This window comes from Oxyura jamaicensis, chromosome 4, assembly GCF_011077185.1.
Source record: "Oxyura jamaicensis isolate SHBP4307 breed ruddy duck chromosome 4, BPBGC_Ojam_1.0, whole genome shotgun sequence".
In the NCBI taxonomy this organism is placed as follows: Eukaryota; Metazoa; Chordata; class Aves; order Anseriformes; family Anatidae; genus Oxyura; species Oxyura jamaicensis.
This window is the reverse complement of record NC_048896.1, coordinates 43,051,931-43,072,745: the sequence shown is the minus strand read 5'-3', so window position 1 is coordinate 43,072,745 and position 20,815 is coordinate 43,051,931. Positions and strand designations below refer to the sequence as shown.

The window sequence follows — 20,815 nt, the reverse complement described above, 5'->3', positions numbered from 1 at the left end:
AGATTCAGCAGTATTCAGTCTATTTTCCATCAGAACACTGGTATTTAACATAATATATATGGTACAATCTATGGAAAAACAGTCCTATGTGTTTTTTCTTAAAAATATATATATAATTTAAAGCCCATCACATACAATAAAAACAGTATGGAGATTAATTTCAAGGTGCATTTTCAGGCACAGCAAGGTCCTGTGTTCTCCTTCATATTCTGTTCATTTAGCGTGCTCATCAAGGACTCTCCTCCACGCAGCGTAGAGCTCCTTCTCCTAGCAATGAGCGGTGATGCTCCCGCTCTGTTTATACCACCTCCAGCAGCCGAGCTGAGCTGCAGGAAGCTGGGCATTGTCTTCTCAGGTACTTGACAGTTTCCGAAAACCATTTCCGATTATCAAGAAGGCTTTGAGTGCCTCCTTAGCTGCAGACCAATAGCTCTATTTAATAGTGCTTTTAATGATAGCCATTGGCAGGCAGGCATGATTTCCCCTGCTCCCATCTCACCAAAAGCCAGACAGTCCAAAAACATGAGTCTAAACAAATGAGCCATTAGTGCCAGCTGGCTATTTCCAATTGAGTTATATCTTTTCTGTATTATATTACATTGTTGCCTAGAGGTCTTTATTTCTGCTCTTAATTTCTCTGGCGTGCTTATTTCATTATCCAAGTGTCACAGCTGAATAGCATACAGCAATGGTTTTAGTGCATTTACACAAAACATACTGAAAAAAAAATGATTTTGAGAATCTCTGCACCTTTTCTCTGAGCTCCCTGCAACAGAGAATCTGAAATATACTTCTCAGAGTGGTGGCAGTTATGGGCCTGCCTGACAACTCAAAGGCATTAGAAAAACAGAAGCAGACTCTGGACATTAAGTCATTTGAATATTGAACGCCGTCCAGGTTCTCTGGCTAGTCTCCCAGACAGATAGTATTTCAGTGCTGAAGAGAGAGAGTCCTGTGTAGGGACAACACTTACAAATAAATATGTTACAGAACCAGGAAAATGACTGATCCTGTGGGATGCAGAAACACGTACGTAGGAGGAGGCTGGTAAAATTGCATATGGGAATTGAGACCCATTTAGATACCAACAGGACCTCTAAATCTGTCACGAAAGTTTAAGCTCTTAACCAAAGTCTGCAAGCATCTTCAGCATCATTTCGGTATCAGACTTTAATACTCAACAGAAATTTTTGTTCAGAAAAGATCGCTGCATATATAGCCCAAAATCTGTAGCAAGGACGGCATCAGAGCAGAATCCAGGAAAGTCCCTTACTGTACTGAGTCTCTACATCACTCATTTGGAGCACTTCTCTCACCTCCCATTTCCATTACCTATAGTGTGCATTTTACCTGTTAGTTACAATTCCTGATACAGCCTCAACTTTCACATCTATCATTAGAATTTTTCACCTGTAGGATGCCACATGCTGGTATGCAATATATTTATATGCATACCTTGAGGCGCTAGTCTAGCAACATTAAAAAACAAACAAAAACACAGAAACAAAAACAAACAAAAACTTTATGCAGAAGCTACTGAAACTACAAATACATTATGCTCAGACACAAAATGTCGACGATCAAAATAATTACCTTAGGCAGTTTTGGATGGGGTCCAAAGTAAAACCGCTCCTTCTTTTTAACAGAGGTAACAAATTCCTGCCCCCAGTTATCACTTAGTTATTTGTCAAGCTGACTGGAGGAAGGTCACTGAAATAAGATGCTCAAACGTGTCAGTCTACAGAGATGGATGTTCTCCAGGTCTTCCACAAGTTCTTGAATTAGGAATGCAAACCAATGGAAAAATAAATCTTTTACCAGCCAGCTGGTAGCTTTAGGCTACTGGAGCAAGAAAAACGGTCAGATTTTCAAAGAAACTTGGAGAGTAAGTCCAATACCTTCACTAGGGATGCTTCTATATTCATTCGACATTTCTGAAAATTGTCTCCTTTTTCTAAATAAAAGCTGTTTTTTTATTTTTCTTGACAATGCCTATAAATTGGTTGCCTTATTCTAGAGCTTCCCTCAGCTTACCAGTACCTATATAGGCCTCAAATGGGTAAGTACAACTCAAAGAGATACGCTGTTGAGGAGGACAAGCAAGCCAATGTTGTGGCTGTATTAACTCTATACTGCCAGCTGCTGCTAAATTTATTATTTGACTGAAAATGAAAAAAAAAGTGAAAAATTAAAGAGGAAATGGAAGATATGAACACAGTATTTTTCTCTCATACTTTATTTTCTCTCTATAAACTCTCATTCCCTGAAATCAAACTCTTATGAGAAGTTGCAGCTCAGCTGAAAAAATTATTCCTATTTCGAAACTTCTCAAAATATTATCCTGAGTTATGAATCAAAAGCATCTTATTTATCACTCATCTGACCTAAGCTGACTCCTGAGACGAGACAGACTGGCTGGCAGCAGTGAAGCACAACAAATGTTTCCCATAGACATAAATATGCATTTATGTAGGTTGTGTATAGATTCCCCTTCATCATCATCGTCATAGTTGTCACTGAGGACAACAATAAAAAGTAGGTACTCTAATAAATTGTCTCTGAATCGATGAATGCTTCCTCTGAGGTTATTTTCATGTGGCAGGACAGCTGATCACACCATTCTCTGGCCATGGAGCATAGCATAAAGTACTAATTTTTTAATGAAAATCAGCACTTCTGGTCAACTCCATTTGTGTATAGCCCAAATGACTTGACTGGAGCCTCAAAGGCTGTGCCCGGAGTCCCTTCTAGTGATTTGTCTCAAAGGGACTTAGTCCCTGAGAAGTTTTGGACAGCCAAACCCAAACTTGGTTCAGTTTACTTATCATTTGTATCTTTGAATTTTCTTTGAGGAGCAACAGGAATAAAGTAGGCCTGGATTTTTTTAAATTTATTTTTGTAGCTGCCACAAAGACACACACTCCCCCAAATTAAATGGAAGTTGGAAACTGAAGAGATTTATTTCACATCACGTGTATATAAATTCTACCTCCTGTCATAGCACCTCCTAGCAGATGGTTGAAGGTGTAGCAGATAAAAAGAACTAGTAAGACTACATTGGAGTGATCTTGTCCAGCCCATTTTTCTGAAAGGCAGTAAAAAATCAGCACTGAGCTCTGCAAACAGATGCTAATGAAAGGATGAGAAATGTAAGTTTCACAACCCCTAGCTCCCCCTCTCAACCACACAACTACAGATCAAAAAACCCTCTTATTTGTCCGGTCACCTCTACTGCCTTAGCGTCTGGACTGCATCAAGCATTTTCAGCCAGAGGAAAGGGGATGATCTCTGTAACAATGGCCAAATGACAGAATCTCACAGCAATGTCCTGGGTAGCAATACAGCTGCTTTGTGGTCAGGTACCTGGAGAGAGATCTGGAAAATTTGGCATCATCTACTCGCACAGGCCACTGCTGGTAGAGCTATCTTGGGCTGGCCATTAAATAGTTCTCATCCCTTTGTCAGCCCTTATCTGCAAACAGACTGCTGCCATTATCTGGTTTCCTTTGTCTTGCCTTTTTACAGAGGATTTTATTTTTATGATGTCAGGGGAACTGATGACAAGGATGATCGTTCACTGTAGGAGCTCACTGAATATTTTCAAATTGAAGCATTTTTTTAAAGTATCAGTACATTCATTTCAGTGGAAATGAAGAAGGCTCCTGGAAACAGCAAGCTTGAAAAACTCAAATTATTCAAGAACTTTTTGAAAAGTGACTTTTGCAAAAATATGTAACAGACAACCTTTTGTTCTGCTTCAGACTTTGTACGTGTGTGTGCAATGTAGCATTACATTTTAACCAACTCACTGTAAAACTGAAACCTTGTAATTACTTCTTCTCCATCAATCATCACCATCTCAAATCTCCTCCATTTGTCTAACTGCCAGCTCAGAAAGATTTATTTGGTGTCTAAAAATCAGATGAGGTCCTTTTTGCTTTTGTAGGTCAGTACCAGTGACAAGAAATAAAAATAAAAAAATAGTAACTTTGTTTTAGGGGTTTTCTGGGAAGAATTTTTGGTGAGCACGGGTCTCCCCCTCCCCATGCACCCACCCCTTTTTTTTGAAGATGTATGAAGTAAAAATACTGCTAATGTTTTGCAGATGCATTGGCTCTGAACTGCTGACAGATGCAGGAAGTTGATTTTATCTAATATGATTAACTAGTATGACCTTCAAACCTCACAGGGTATTAGCATGTGCTGTCAAGACCAGCCGTGCTTTGCTGCTGCATTCGGTTCAAACATTGCCCTCAGACCAGTCTTGTGCAATGGGACTTTCTCAGATTTGGGAACTGCTGCACAACTTCATCCTTCAGGATTGGCCTAAACGTTGCTCTTCAGAGGCAAGATCCTGGGGATACTGCCTCTTCCCCACTTACTGGGAAAGCAGAAAGCTTTCTGTGACAAGAATTTGGAAACTGAGCAAATGCTACAAACCACGATGTGCAATGCAGCGAGGAGCTGTGTGGCTCTCCTCTAAGCTCTCCTTATAATTCTGGCCATAAATCCTTCACATGGAGCCTGTAATCACTGTCATTCAGGGGATGAAACTTACCCTTGTACCTACAAACTCTTGTCATCCATCAAATTTGTGGTCTTGGGTAAATTACATACTGTCGGGTTTTTTAGCCATAAAACCAGGTAGGTGATGCCCACCTACTGACAGCAACACGGTAAGGATTAATTAGCTAATGTTCTTAAAAGCCTCCCAATCAAACACCACAGCACCAGCAATACTGTACCTAGTAATACTGCCTTTTGTTCCTGTTACTGACTGTGCCACAGGAATTGGTCTCACATAAAAGGAAGAGAAAAAAGGATAAGTCAACAGTGGAAGAAATAAGGAGAATGGAGGGAGTACAGTTTCAGACATAAAAGTAAATGACTCATTTTGAGGAGTGGCACATGTCATCACAATGTTTTCAGCACAATAGATGCTATGTAGTAATAACCTCAGGGTTTCTTGTGGGAAGAGGATGAGATGATTTGGAAGAGGTCACATGTAATGACAAGAAAGAATGGGAGAAAATGGGAGGAAGGCAGCGAATGAGCACTAGGGGAGCAGAGGGAAGAGATAAGCATCTGAGCGGAGGCACAGGGAGCAGGAGCAGTGTATCGACAGAGAAGTGAAAGGATCTAATATAAAAGAAGCCTCAGACTGCTTTCTCCTCTTGCCATCAAAATACTTAGATCTTTCTGCCAGGGACTTGTCCTCAGAGATAAGCGGTGTGAACTGCTAAAGCCCTTTTATGAAAGCAGTACACTCCTCATCCCTCTGGCACTTCCATTCTCTCAATCTTCCTTACTTCCTTTTGGAAGCCAGCATAAGACTTGAGGGATGTAAAGTAGCTCTGCCTTGTTGTGTGTGAAAAGCTGGTCTTAAGTATCAAAGAGCTGGGAAACAGCAAATACAGAAATATGTGAATTCAGTAAGACTCAAACACCAAGATCCCCTATGTAACTACAGAGAGGACAGTAAGTATTCTCCCATGTTGCCTCTTAGTGTACCTGAGGGTCCTAATCTTGAGAAACCAATTACAAAGAAAAGATCAGTGAAGCATTAACTGAGGAGTTTTACCCAGAAACCCTCTGTGTTATTTGTATCTGTTCATGTATCGAAACCACCAAACATCCATTTGTGTAAGTGACTTGTAATGTTTCCTGCCCTTAGCTTTGTGTTAATCCTCACTGCATTTTTCAGCCTTTGTTGCACCTTCAGTTGACACGTGTCCAGAGGAAAGGGATCCATTCTGCTGTTCTCATTAGGGAGATTATGATGGCTTTTGAGCTGCGCTGAAACAAAAACTAGATCCATCCCCACTTATTTTTCAGTAAGAAAACAGAAAGGCTGTCTTAAACATTCACTTAGTGGTTACGGCACTGACATTGCACCGGAGACACTTACGCTCAGATTCCTGGCCTGAATGAAGAAGAGCAAAATCTCCTGCTCATGTCTTCCAAATCACAAAGTGCTCTACACCCAGGCCCAAAGATCAGTGTGCTCCTGTATTTAGGTCTGTCCCAGTCACAGAATATTTAACTATTTATATTTGTGGTTTGGTTCCAACCAGAGACTGAAACAGTGCTTCTGAAAACCAGTCAGAGAATGATGTGTAAACACTTGCATGTCTCCAAATATATGCATAAAAAATCAGGTTTGATGAAAGAGGATTTTCATACTAAATGAACTGAGGTGATGATTCACAGATCCATTTCAAACTGCTGTGATGGCTTTGAGGAGCATTTCACATAACCGGTTCTTACTATGGGCTGGCACACCTCAGTCTGCCATGCCTGCAGTTCTTGGAGCATCGAGACGTTTTAACAGCTAAACACTTCTATTGAAAGATGAATAGGTCACACAGTAGATTTTCCTCTCCTCCTCTTCCATTTTAATCACTGCAATAAGTAGTTAGGACAGTTTAAAAGAAAATCTAGCACTGCTCCTTAGAATGATTTTCTTCACATGACTACTTGCTGTACACATAGGTTTGTTTGGTTTTTGTTTTGTTTTGTTTTTGCTTTTGACTACCAGCATGCAGGAGATCTCTACCATTCAGGTGGGCCCCAAACCTGATCCAGGCATTGCTGATGATTTCAGATGCCTCAAATTACACTCAGAAACTTCCTTGATCATGTTGTAAAAACGTTGAGGTTGTGACCAGGAGATATAAAGCAAGTTCCCGCAGGTGATCAGTGGAATAAGATGTCAAGCAGGGTCCCTCTCAGGTTCTGGAAACTTGTTACTAGTCCAGAATTCTTAAAACATGCATACATATAAATATATATTTATATAGCACAGGAGTAGTCATTGTTCTGACACATGAAATCAACAAGAAAACTGTCCCAAGAAAGCAAGTTAGATTGTAAGACTTTTTTCTTCTTCTTCTTCCCTTCACCCCAAGGAACAGAGTGAATTTAAGCCTTTAAAGAACTATTCTGGTCAACTTTCAAAGAACCCCTTAGTCCACAGGTTTGCCAAAACTACCAGTACAAAGAATAGCAAGGAAGGCATGGTAATTGCCATGTCAGAGTTAGAAGTGTACACATTTACACCATACAGACAACCCCAAGGCCAACCAGAGAATCAGAAATTAGCCTGCAAACAGGTCAGGCATGCTACTAATGTCTACTATTACGAGTAGGGATACTCTGTTGAATTCAAACTGCTGTTTAGAATAATTATTTTCAGTAAGATTAGATTTAGGGAGTGCAGTCTGTGGAGGTTTTGTAAATTAATGTGTTCATGCAGCTGCTAGGACACAAAAGAAAGCTAAGCTGTCAATTATTCACCTAGAACAAATAGATTATCTGTTACTAATTTGCTTTCCAAACAATTTCCCAATTCATTTAATAAACCATCCTCCTAATTTACTAAAATGTTAATTATTTAAAATATTTACTTTTGATCAAAGCCAAAGGAATATCCACATATCACGGTAAAAGAAAAATAAGGTTCCTTAAGCCTACCTCTTTTGGTAAAATATTGGTTTAAACAACTTGAAAAAGAACAAGCATTTTTATAACTTCTGATAAGATCTACAAAGTGTTTGTATCTTCATTTGGCAGTATAGGAGTTTGATGGCATTTGATGGTATCTGATAATATATTGAGTTTTAAAGAGTGCTTTTTACACATACATGCTGTTTTCCTTTTTAAAGAGGTGCTTGGAGTTCAGGTATCCACATGTGAAACAATTCATCCATGAAGGCAAAGCAGTGCATTTTCCATAATTGTTTTCACTACGACAAACAGGGCAGGCAAGTTTTGGCACAGCCCAGGGTCCATGTTTTACTTTCTACTAAGTTTTGTTCAGGGATTCTATTTGTAGTCCAAAGCGTACCATTGTTATTTTCAGAGCTGCTGCTATGAAGTGTCTGTCTTCACCCGCTCTCTTGTGCACATGCAAAAAAAAAAAAAAAAAAAAAAAAAAAGGAAAGAGAAACTCAGAGACTGATGTATGAAAAGATGGTTTTTCCCTGGTTTTAGGTAAGGTATCTGAGGAAAAACGTTTGCTTTGCCGATCTAAGGAGCCCTCCTGAGTGGCCAGGCTATCGTCTCCCTCTGCTGAGAACACAGTTTGGCTGACCTTATTAAATGTTGCTGTTTTCCTGCAAGAACTGGAACCCAGTGCCATTGTCTGTGAATGAGTAAGAAAACTGCAGATTTTTTGGCTTCTCCAAAATTTGGTTGGTCACTTTTCTTTTCTCCCACTGTGTCACTCAATCCTGTTATAACCATCTTACTGGCCAATGTCAGCACTTCGGATGCTGCACATGAAGGCTGTGCAGCATGAACCACGCTTTTCCTAGCAGTGTTTTTAAACTGTCATTTTACCATTATGAATAAATGTTTAAAAAGGGAGATACAGTCATACATGTTCAATGGAATGGAGACACAGTCATACGTGTTCAAATTCTGAAGATACTTAGTTCCATAAAGGTTGTAAAAATAATACAGCACCACCTTGGAAGCACTTAGCGTTTTGGGGGATAATTGAACCAAAATATACTTGGTTCCAGAGATGAAAAAAAGGAGGTATGTGCTTAATTAGGGCTTGTAGTAGAGTTTAGTTTCCTGTGGGTGATCAGTGTCACACTTTTACTTTGGGAATGTCCCAGGTGCCTAACATTTGTTTTTGCTTGTGTAGAGGCAAGCCACTCTTGACAAAATGGACTGCTGAGCACTGGTGGGCTACTGGCATTGCTATACAATGCCAATAGGGCTGCTGGATCTCTTTTGCTCAATGACAGCTGGTAATCCAGTTGATTGGGCATTCCCTGAGAGGAATGAATGCTGGCTTCTGCTCTCAGATCTACTGCTGTGTTTTATCCTCACCTTTTCTTGTTGCCATGGCCCTTGAGTAGGATCACATTAAGCTTTCAAAAAAGAGGTGAGTGCTATACTCCTTCCATCCTCATGAGACATCCAGTGACTTTTTTTTCAAGCCAGTCCAAAACCTCACGTTCTTAGATTAGAAAAATATTGGTGTTTAGTTTCTCCCAAAGAAAAAGCTCATCTATATTTTTACTATTAAGTCCACTACACAATCATCTGAACTATCACAACTATTTACTGTAACATTGAACTTCTATTTGTAAGCTTAGCCCTGTTTTTCCTACTATGAAGTAGTTTTTAAAAGACCAGTAAAGTTTTCTGTGAGCTTACATTATAGCCAGCTCTCAATTCCACTTCTACTGATGATGATCTGTTTGCAGTAAATACTGTACGTAACACAAATGGGCCGCCAGCTATTGGACTCACTACAATGTGATGTACAATATGCCAATATTATGCTGTACTTAAAATCAAAAATGGATGGTAAAAAATCCTTGCATAGTAGAAACTGAGAAACATTAACGTAAAATGACTACCATCTTTGGGCTTTGATTGAACATCACTTCTCAAGAAACCACTTCAAAATTCCAGCTTCTCCCTTCACTTCCCCTGTGCCCCATTCTGTTGCGGAAAGTAATCTATCAGAATAAATACACGTAATGCTACACAACCGGAGTTCTCCACTTCTGTTGGTCATGTATGCTCACCCATACTGGAAAAGGTAACAGTCATCTCTCCACTGTTTGTACCAAATTTGTCACTCTCTTATAAAAGCAGTCCAGGTGAAGAAGAAATCTACCATAGATCCTTCTCAACTGCCAGGTAAAAATATGAAAGCAACCCAGAGCGCCCCAGAAAGGGCCTTATAGTCCAGCATGAAACTTATTCACAAAATGAATGTTGGTAAGGGAGAGTTTCTTTAATGTGTTCTGTAGGGATGATTAGGAAAAAACAAAACAAAACAAAAACATAACAAACCACCAAAAAATATATATATGGGAAGTAATCTAAAACTTTTTGTTCACAATTACCAGTAGGAAACAAGAATTAACCTACTCGTGGAAAACAACAGCTTGGATTTGATGAGAGTAAATAACTGAGGGAGGAGTCACTCTATCTCTCTTTTTATCAGCTTTACATGAAGATATGCAAACGTACACTGTTAATTTGTTAAATTGTTCACCTGTTCTGGACTCCTGAATGCAAACTGCTATGTTGGTAAATATACTGCATTCAATTACTTAATAATTGCACAAACATCTCCTCCAGTGGTAAAACTGGTTTAAGAATCCTATCCCTTTCCCACCCAAAGCTTATTTTATTTTATTCTCCTTTGTTATGCTGATGCAGCTTCTTGTCCAATAACCTTGAGAAACCAGATCAGTATAATGACCATTATACCATGACATTATCCAGTGGGTTAAAATACACTCTTTGAAAACAAAATGGCTTTTAACTGTGATCAAAAGCATGAATAAGTATCTGAGATGTGGAGAGCAGGCACCTTTTAAAATAGTAGTGTCCCTAGGGAAAGGCAGAAAAATAACAACACGTGTGCAACATGAGCGTCAACATTTGAGTACACCACGATGATTCTGGAGACTTGACCTCTGAAACCAAATGGGACTTGAGCATTTAGGCACTTGTAGCAATGTGAAATGGCAGACCATGAATTGCATCCCAAGGAAAAGCTGCTCTCCTCCAGGTGGAGGTCAAACTGCTCTGCCGAGCAACTCTTCTAAGAGGAATTCATACCCAGTGAAAAATAAACGTAAAAAGCTTCATCTCTTAGCAATGCCTCTGGAAACTGATTCAGGAAGATGAGCTGTATTCCAACTTGTGATTGCAAAATTGTTGCTTGGCTGTTATCCCACCTACAGTGGTACTTACATTTCATGGTTTTTGATGAGTCCGAGACAGACAAAATTTTGTTTCAGTGTATGCCCAGAAGCACTCACAGTTGAATAGCAGAGTAGCCATGCTCACAGCTCATGCTAAAACTCTAGCTCAGGTCAGACAGTAGATATTCAGATGCCCATTTTGCCCCAGGAACTTTACCAAGTTAGCATGCTGAAAACATGGTAAGCTCTTCATGTTCATGGATCCCTGTTTCAGGTTAGTGAGAGACAGAGGCATAACCTACAAGCATCAGAAAACAAACAGGGCAGCACAAGAAGTACAGCAAGAGGGTGAAAACTGAGTTTAAGACAGATTTTCTGACAATGGAAAGAAATACAGCTCAATTGCAAAGGGGCTTAGCAAAGAGAGCTGCTGGAAGGGAATCCTGTTATCACAGAATACTATGATGGTGTGGTGGTTTTACCATGCTAGGCAGCTGAACACCACAACCGCTCTCTCACTCCCCCTCCTCAGATGAGGAGGGGAAGAAGTAAAGGAAAGAACAACTCATGGGTTGAGATAAGGATAATTTAATTGAAGAGAAAAAAATATTATTAAGGAAATATTATTATTAATTAAACAATTCAACTAAAGGGAAAAAAGGGAAAGGGGAAGAGGGAGGGGGAAAGAGAATAACAAAACAAAACAAGTAAAGGCTATGTGGAAGTGCAGAGGAAAGAAATTACTCTCTACTTCCCACAAATGAGCAATGCTTGACCACGTCCTTGAAGCAGGGCCTCAACGCATGTAGCCGGTGTTCAGGAGGAGGACAGACGTTTTCGCAACGAGAGCCCACCCCTCCCCTCTTCTTCCTTTTCCCACCTTTTATTGCTGAGTGTGACATCATATGGTATGGAATATCCCTTTGGTTGGTTTAGGTCAGCTGCCCTTCTCACTTTTTTGCCCACCCCCTAGGAGGGTCAGAGAGAGTCCTGATGCTGTGCCAGCACTTCTCAGCAGCAGACACAACACTGCTGTGATACCACTGCTGTTCTAGCTACAAGTTTAGAGTGCAGCACTGTATGGGCTGCTGCAGGGAAAGTTAACATCCCAGCCAGACCCAGTGGTTAAGGGGCAGGTGGGTTAATCGAGTATCATAAGAAAGGAGGAGAGTCATGAGTACTCAGGGTAGGAATGACAGCGTCAGACCAGGACAGTGTTGACAGACAAGATGAAGGGCAAGTTGCAGGGACAGCACTAAGGAGAATACAAAGGCCAAATAGCTCCCTCCATCTACTACACCTTATACTGGGGTTTTATGAATCTCAGTTCAATCTCTTTCACTCAAGCCACAATTCAGAGTTTTTGCAACACCCACTAGAGCAACAGTCTAATAACAGCCCATTAATATCCTCTGTCACTTTGCAGGTGACCATAGCACAGTCATCAGCTGCTTCCTACACCAGTCTCTGGGGTTCCTGCCTTTTTGCTTATACTGGGATTGCCACAAAACTTTTAGCAGATCTGCCAACTAGCAGAGCATCCTGAGATTTCTTTGGGAATCCTGTGGTACAGTGTATTTGAGGTAGTGGCCAGGTTCACAAGGTCATCACAGGAAGCGCATGAATACATCAACAAGTTGTCAACTAAAAGTAGTATACAATGGCCATGTAGGTAGTATCACCAGCAGCTAAGGTAAAATCACAGTGTCTATAAACTATCAAAATCTGATCTCTGCAGTTGCTTTGTTGCTTTGTCCTAGGTAATCCCCCAAATAACTGCTGTGCAAGGGAGGCAAGAGCTCAGTAACCAGGAGCATCTTCCTTCACCAATGTGTTAACATACTTTTTCTTCAGTGATACTATAAGCACTCTTAATTCAACCACGAGGTCCTGGAGCTGACCTTTTTGTCTCTTGGTCTTGTACTTACCCCAGTCCAGGACACAGGATATGACAACAGTTTTGTATCGTGTTTAAGTTAGTGCCTTGCTTTAACATCGCAGGTGTGTGCCTGGGAGTAGTCTCTTTCTCCATCCTTACTGAGGGTTTCACTTTTGTTTAAGTACCAATATTCAGCAGTAACTGCACTTACAAAATGAGCCACTGGGCACAGGAACATGTGCTCTTACCTCCACTCTAAGGCTGGTTGTTTGCTAGCATGGTCCCTTGACTGTGTGACTTTAGTGATCAGTGACTGTCACTGCCTCGGTCCTGGGCAGCTGTCTTCTCAGAGAGCCAACCCTGGATGCCTGAGAAGGGTGGGAAAAGGAGTGGTGAAAGAGTGGAATGAACTCTTCCTTCCCAGCTCAGGGTTGTTTGTTTGCCAAAAACTCTCTCTCAATGCAGTGGGCTGTTTATTACAACTTGGCTCCCATCTCCTTCTGCACTTGCTTGCTAGCACACAAGGCAATACCTGATAGTGAGCAGGGAACTTAGTGACACTGGCTGCTGTTTTTTCTGACCTGACCCAAGGTAGTGACTTTCTGTTATGGGCTGAGTTCAGGGAACAGAAAATATAAGACCTAGGCTCCAATGCCTTTCACTGACGAAAGGTGCATCAGATTCCTGGTAAATTCCGTGATTTAATGCAACTTTTCAGAGGGTATTCTGTGGCTACACAGACTCAGTGCTTGCTATTTTAGCCTCCTACGAAAGACGGTTTGTCCCAACCATTTGCCACACTCAACTATCTGTGTTAACTAATTAGAGGGCGTTATAATCAAAAAGGTTGTATGGGACAAATTCCCAGTTAGTTCCTAAGATGGTCCAGCCCCATAGCTGGGTTCTGACAACATCTTTAAAGAAAGAATGTGACATTTCTTTAAATATGGATAAACTGCTCTCCCACCTCTTCACCCTGTAAATTCTATTTTCTCTCAACTTGTCTTCTTTGCACTTGGTTCTTTTCCCCTCACACTCTGTGATGAGATGTTCTCTTCCCCAAACTTACTCTCTGTGGTGCCTTTTCCCTGGGCTCAGAGCCTGGACAGGAGTATGCTGAAAATAAGCAGCCTTGCACTGCTGTTCTGGAGCAGACAGGCATGCAGAATTGCTGCTTTCTCCTCACTTTACATGCATGCAATCTTGGCAGCGGATCCTGCAACACTCCCATTTGTTCTGCTCTGCCATAGGTATCTGTGTAAGAGAGGGAGGGGAAAGAGGAAAGGCTTCTAGTTTGCTATACACTGGATTCCTTTCATATTAGGCATAGATAGTCCTCAGTATAGACAAGTCTCCCCTCTCATGGATGTCACAACCTCCCTATACTCCTGGTACAGGCATGTAAGGCTTCTGCTACAGTGGCTATCTTTACAAACATTTAGCAGGTGGACTTTGCAGCACTGGACCTTTAACCTGCTGCATCCTTTCTGAATTTCACCAGCTCCTTCTCTCTGTATTTTATTTATTAGGAAGAAATAAGCTGAGTCTCCTTAAGCAATTTGGATCAGCTAATAGAGTTATTTTGTTAACTAATGGTCTTTTCCTAACATGAGTTACATACAAATTATGACTGTGCAAATTTAAAAAGAAAGACCCCCCCCCCCCAAATATTAATAAATTTGCTGCAAGGACACTTTCTATGGAGATGATAAATTACAAAAGATAAATACCTCACTGAAGAAATGGTAAAGTTTATCTTTAAAACAATGAACTCTGGGTTTCGTATATGACTACAGGACTATACGGACTATGTATGTATGACTATAAGGACTATATTTTCTTAACTGTGCCCTGGAAGCCCATTTTCAGGAAATGGAATCAATCTGATTCCTTCAGGATGTATACAGTGTAAATGCAAGATCAAGCAAATGGGCATTTTTAACCTCTGAAATACTGTGTATTCCTTACTCACATTACATTGCATGAAAGCATTGAGTTCCTTTTCTGTTCAGAACAAATAACATCTTCTTGTGTTCTCCTAAATAGAGAACATTGTTAAGAAAACCACCAGGAGGCAGCATATTAAAACTCTTGTGCTATAAAGGATATCCAGAACAATATAAAAATCAATTCTCCCCAAATCCTCAATCTGACATTTAGCAAATTTATTCCGACCACCCCTCTCCTAGTTATTATGCTTTACACACTTCTTATCTACATACCTGAAATTAGGAGTGAGTCCACTGCTGTCAAACAGCTTACTGCAGGTACACAGTTAAAATGGAAGTCAGTCTGATTTCTGGAACAGCATTTAGTGGAAAAAAAGAGTAAACAAAGTAGGTAGAACTGATATGAAAAAAACATAAAATCACCCAGACTGAACCACTTTTACTTCCTCTGAGGTTTACTGAAATGTTCCAAACCTCTGAGGTCTCCTATAACTTTATTATTTATTTATTTATTTTTACAGATACATAACAAAATGCCACCAAAAAGGAAGCACTGGAATTTCCCCTACACTGGAATACTCTCCCACTCCTTCGACAAGCACTACTCCTGGATAACTGTCACATTAAAGCCACTGCCACAGGGCTGGCTCACAACTATGCTACCCTAGGCACAGAGCCAGAGAAACGATCCAGCTCTGTGTTTCACAACCCAGGGAAGCTGGAAGTTGTGTCCTCTCCTCCACCCCTTCTGTCTCTCTTTTCTGCTGGTAGAAAAGTGCTGTTCTCAGCTGTGACTCAAGATAGGTTTAAGGACCCTAAAAATCACAACAGGCTGATACTGAAATACATGAAAGCTTTTAAACTAATACATTATTTGAAATCCTGATTATTTATGGTCTTTACTGTATTTTAAGGTCTGCAACTGTAGGCATACAATAACTGCTCTTTTATGGCATCTTGTGTTACACAGTGAGCATACAAAACAGTAAGAAAGCTACAGAAATGTGCAACTACCCAAAACACCTCTAAATATGGACCTGCAAACACAAGGTACATGCAAAATCTATCAACAAAATACTATGCAAACAATGTATAACTGGGTCCTCAGAAGAGGAAGTTAAGAACTAATGAAAAGACAAATCATGAGAGCAAACATTTGTATTTTCAAGTTGCAAATCTGGCTTGTAAGAGACTGTATCTGTGTCTTTGACTTCTTAATTCAAACAGATGCTCCACATTTTCCAGTGCCAAACCACAATTAATTCTGAAATTAAAACGCAAGCACGATGTCAGCAGAAATCACAAATTTATTAATCCTTAAATATATCAATCATTTACCATTATGGCAAGAAATATGTACACTGTGTCCCATGGTAAACTGCAGTGTTCCAAATGACAGAAGAGAAGTGTATAATTCAATTGTGGTGGAGAGAACAAATCACAATTTCCATCTTGGTGTGGAAGACAAACTTGATCTACGGTAATACGCCAACACCACATGCTATGTTAGAAGTATAAAAAAAACCACCCTACAACTAATTTGTTAATTTTACATACAGTTATGCCACTTATAGCCGCTTCACAAACAAAAAAAAAAAAAAAGAAGGAAAAAAGAAAAAAAAAAGAAGAAAAAAGAAATTAATGAGAAAAAAAATGAGGCCATTACTTTTTTTTTTTTTTTTTTTTTTTTTTTCACAGATCCCATTGGCAGGTTAATATGGCTCAACACATTTATTGTAGATGCTTATTTCAAATATATATTGTTTAAAATCACGTAATAATTATCAGAGAAGCTTAAATCCATCTACCATACATCCACTAGTAACAACATCAAAATGTTTAAGAACTGCTTTTGATTAGTAATCAACACAGAAAGGTGAAATTATACAAATTAGGAAGCTTTCCCATTTTATAAACTTCAGGCTGTCGAGTTGTAAATTTTCCACTGCTAAAAAGAACATTGACTGAGATACCATGCACTATACAGCGCTGCAGAAAACAGTTAGCCCTGTTGGTAATAAAACAAATGAGAAAGAAATAACCAATCCCTGCATTTTTCTATTAAAAATGGAAGGGAGCAAATCTAAATGCTTGCAAGGATGTACTTCACAGCCATGTAAAGGAAGCAAAAACAGTCCCTCTCACAAAGTTGGTGTTCTGAACTGACATTGCGAGTATTCCCTTCACAGTGTACAGACATTTGCAGCCAGGGATAAAGAGCCAAAACAAGCTGGTAATGCTGCAGAGATTGTTGTCCTTGATACTGTATGCTGCCTGATGATTTTAATAAACAGAGCAGATTGAGGGGGAAGAGGAAGGAGAAACAAATCTGTGGTAAAAGTGTTACAGTTACTACAAAACTGGTGTAGTCATAATACATTTCCAGAGAAGCAACAGCAACATTGGAAAGTAAATAAACCCTTCATACTAAGCTTTTAAGGCCTAATACTTGTAGAGTATATTAGAGTGGTCTATAGCTTAAACAAAATTTTTAAATGTTTTAAAGACTCCTTAATAAATTTACAATATATCCTAAAAGTGATAAAAATCTATTTTTCTTTATACTTTCATTTTAATCCTCAAAACCTGTCTCTCAATCATCACTTAGTTCCTTACAATTTTTAATTCTGCTTAATTATCCAATATAAATTTTCATTTAGCATAGTAAGAAAGCAAAGGTAAAGACTTCAAAAGAAAAAAAAAAAAACTTCTGCTGACTAGCCAGAACACTGACAGTTAATTCTGAAGTGGCCAAGCCAGCAAATGATGAGATTTTTCCAGTTTACATAGACTAATAAACTAAGAAGGCTTCAGCTGGGACAGAGCCAAGATATTATCACTTCCACATTTATCAGTGATTTCGTCCATCTACATGCTGTAATAAAAATCTGTTTTACAGTAACAGAGCTGCCAGCGGAAATCCTAACCATTCCTACCAGAACGAAAGCAAAATCCAGGGACTCAGGGGAAAAGGAGGAGTCAAAAAACAGTTCTTAAAAAAAAAGGAGGGTAAAATGTATTTTTCCTTTTCTTTTTTATAAACAGGATAGCTTTTAAAGTTGTCTGTCAAAACTTGGCATAAATGAAGAAAAGATGACAAATGTATCCTGTATCTACTGCTGTACATTAACTGTTTTTTTTTTTGTTTGTGTGTCTTTTATGCCTTGCTATTTTCTATTTGCATGGACCATCACCTTCATTGAAATGTTAACAGTGTACAGATGGAATACACAGCAAAATGGTGCATCACAAATGTGTTACATGAAGAACCTTCACAACTTCATGCACTCAGAAACATGCATGAAGAGAACAGGATGGCCAAGATGGTAATCAACCAGGTGCGTTGGGTACAGATAATGCAAGAGCGGCACCGCTGATATTTTTAGCTAGGAGGAAGGAGAAAAAAAAAAGATTGCCATTACTACAGTAACATCACCACCAGTTAACAATACATACTCAAGTGTTAACCAATGCTATTAAAAAAAATCCTTCTACAAATCATTTAATGCAATATTGTGAAGAAAACCAAAGGAAAAAGGGGGGAAAAAAGCCCAAATGCTCAAGCAAAGCATTCTTTTATTTTTCAAACCACTTTACAGACATTTCAATCTTTACAACATGCCAGAGATGGTGCCAAAGTAGAAATTAATCAGCTTCTCAAAGGAGTGAGGGCAAAATTCAAATATGAATCTCTGTTCCAGTTAAACTTACTTCCTTAGCATGTACATTACAGTCATGGCCACAGAGCGAGATTCTCACACAAAAATTGAACCGAGTAACAAAGACGAGTCAGATGTCATTTACATGCAAGACATGCTAGAGCCACATGTAAAGAAAAAAAGAAAGTTCAGGAACGTGTAAGAAAGTAGTTAACTAATTGAGCTTATAATATCGTTTGTATTACCGTAGCATCTAGGGGCTGAAGTCATGACTGGGATCCCGCTGTGCTAGGCACTGTACAAACACAGAATAAACTCTTTACTCAAGTTTCTTGCTGTTTGGTATTATGATAGTATAAGAAAGTGTAATGTGTGATAAAGTGAGTAAATATAGGCCTGGGAATCACAGGTTTGAATTTACGTTTAGGAGTCAGTTTCAGGCCCAACAGCTTTTTGACTATCTATGCAGGTTTGCTCTTTGTGCCTATGCAGACACAGTTCTGCAGACACACGCTAGCACAGATTCTTAAGAACACTGAATACAAAGAAAGATTTCCTACCACCAGTCGGATCACTCAGAGAAGAACAATGGGCAAAACAGAAACCCAAACTTCTTTGGACTGTCTCACAGCAAAAACTACAAATAGAATTTATACATAAACTAAATACACGTCTGTGCTCGTACTCTTCTCAAAGTCAATTATCTGCTACAAAAAATATGTCCATATAGCTACAGCTACCAGAGAGCTCAGTACTGTCCTTAGGTTTATGTACTCATTACTGTAGTTCTGAAAACAAGTAAGCTACTGTCCACAGAGCAACTGATTTGACATAATCTAGCATACTATGTTTGCAAAAGCAGATGAGTGCCATAATTGCCTTTGCAAGTTTATTACATTTGAAATTTGTGACTGGAAATTGTGCATAAGATTTTTTTTATGACATAAGTGCCATTATTAACTACTGTGTATTGGTAATAATTAAATAAACAGTTGTAGACTGCATAAATTTCAAATGCAAGAAAAAGACAGATCATCTGGAACGATATTGTAATTAAGTTTCTTAGATAGTTTTCCAAAACAGAGGTGCTGGTGTGATGGGTAGAAGTAAATGTGAAGTTCAAGACAGTTGACAAGACAGTCAGGATGGCAAGTTCTGACATGATGCTATGTGGGAATCTACCAGATTAATTTGAGAAGATGGGGATTAAAGAAAGAATACAAAGTAAATCAACTAAAAGAAAAATTATAGCACTTCAGCTGAAAGGGGAGCTGAGGAGATTCAGTAATCTTTGTCAATGACAAAGCAAAAGCAACAGGACTGACCTCATGTAATACATTTACACATAGGTGGAAGGCATTATAAATATGGAGGAAAGCAGGAGTCTTGTATGAGAACAACCAATTGAGCTTAAGGTCTGAGTAATTCAGAAACAGTACATGTAATAACAGGAAGTACAAAGCTAAATGCTCAGGAAAAGCTTCTATGTAGTCATTGGTTGGAAATAACAGTTGCAGAAAATACATGGCTTTCTTGGAAGATCAGCACATCTGCTAATATGATGTAAACAACAAAAGTGCAAAATCATGCCAGAAGATAGCAGGCATAGCACTCTCAGCAGGGTAAAGAGAGAAATTGTGAAGTTAAATAAAAGCCCTGACCACAATTATATGCAGTATTTCAGAAGGACTCAAGCTAGGGAAAAGCCAATCCTCAAACCAGAAAAGACATGTTGGAGAGCTATCAAGGTAGCTAGGAAAATGGAGATCCTATCAAACAAAGCTTACCAAGGCAGCATTGTTTATTTACCCTATGAAAATAGGAGGTGAGAAGTAATCTAATCACCCTTTATATAAAATATCTTGTCTGCGTATCTATCTACCCAGTGTAGGAGAACAATGATGACATTAGAATAATCAGGAATACATTGTGTATGACTAAAATTTAAGGCTGGAAAGTAACCAGCAGAGAAATGGTAATTTAGGACAGTAATTAGCAAGTTCAGAAACAACAACAACAACAACAAACAAACAAACAAAAAACTATCTGAATTTAAGATTGGAGTTAGGTAAAGGATTTATATGATATTGCTGCCAGCACTACATCGGATCTTTCTAAGGCTATACTACAATCTCAGAGCATCTCTTCTTAAGCCTTAGTCATGCCCTAAGGTGTTGAACCATTGCTCCTCTTTTGTGGCCTTTTCATTTTGGATACGTTCTCACAATCCTAAAATTCCTGTCTGACCCTCAGAACAGCCACAGACATAGACACAACTGTGCAGGCTCAAAAAAATCATGTCTCAGCTTCTTTTCCAACCCATTGCATCCTTAGCAGTCCCAGAAATCCTTATTCTTGGACAGCATGAGCAGCTATAAAGAACAGGCAGTACTTGAGTCTGAAATACTGTCACAGCTTCTGTGAGGAGTATCTCAGAGCTTTATGGGCAACCGTATTCCCATGAGATTTGCATTTTGCAGACTCTGCAGCAGCCAGCTGCACTGCACATGCCCTTTATATTGGAGAGAAACAAACTTTGGCGAGTGCTTGCAGGAGCAGTACATGTCACAGGACGCAGCAGCCCATCATACATGTTACACATTACATGAACAAGTACTGAGGCTCCTGTTAAAACACTGTAACTCA

The 20,815-nt window shown here is 39.3% G+C and overlaps 1 protein-coding gene and 1 long non-coding RNA gene across 24 annotated transcripts in view; both read right to left on the bottom strand.

Annotated features, from left to right (window-relative positions):
• Window positions 1-11,811: 11,811 nt before the first annotated feature.
• LOC118166582 lies at window positions 11,812-14,597 on the bottom strand. The gene is made up of 3 exons (XR_004750591.1): window positions 14,534-14,597; window positions 13,631-13,815; window positions 11,812-12,929 (listed from the first exon to the last, which is right to left on the bottom strand). It is a non-coding gene; the product is annotated as an uncharacterized LOC118166582 (long non-coding RNA).
• A 1,202-nt stretch (window positions 14,598-15,799) lies between these two features.
• CAMK2D (calcium/calmodulin dependent protein kinase II delta) overlaps window positions 15,800-20,815 on the bottom strand; it is a 167,436-nt gene continuing 162,420 nt past the window's right edge. For 22 of the 23 annotated variants that reach the window (XM_035325606.1, XM_035325604.1, XM_035325611.1 and 19 more), the window contains 2 exons: window positions 18,415-18,464; window positions 15,800-17,896 (listed from right to left, as the gene is read on the bottom strand). In XM_035325606.1, the coding sequence (XP_035181497.1) occupies window positions 18,458-18,464 (7 nt within the window). In that variant the 3' untranslated portion in view covers window positions 15,800-17,896; window positions 18,415-18,457. The remainder of the gene's footprint in view (window positions 17,897-18,414; window positions 18,465-20,815) is intronic. The other variant, XM_035325605.1, reaches the window with a different exon arrangement.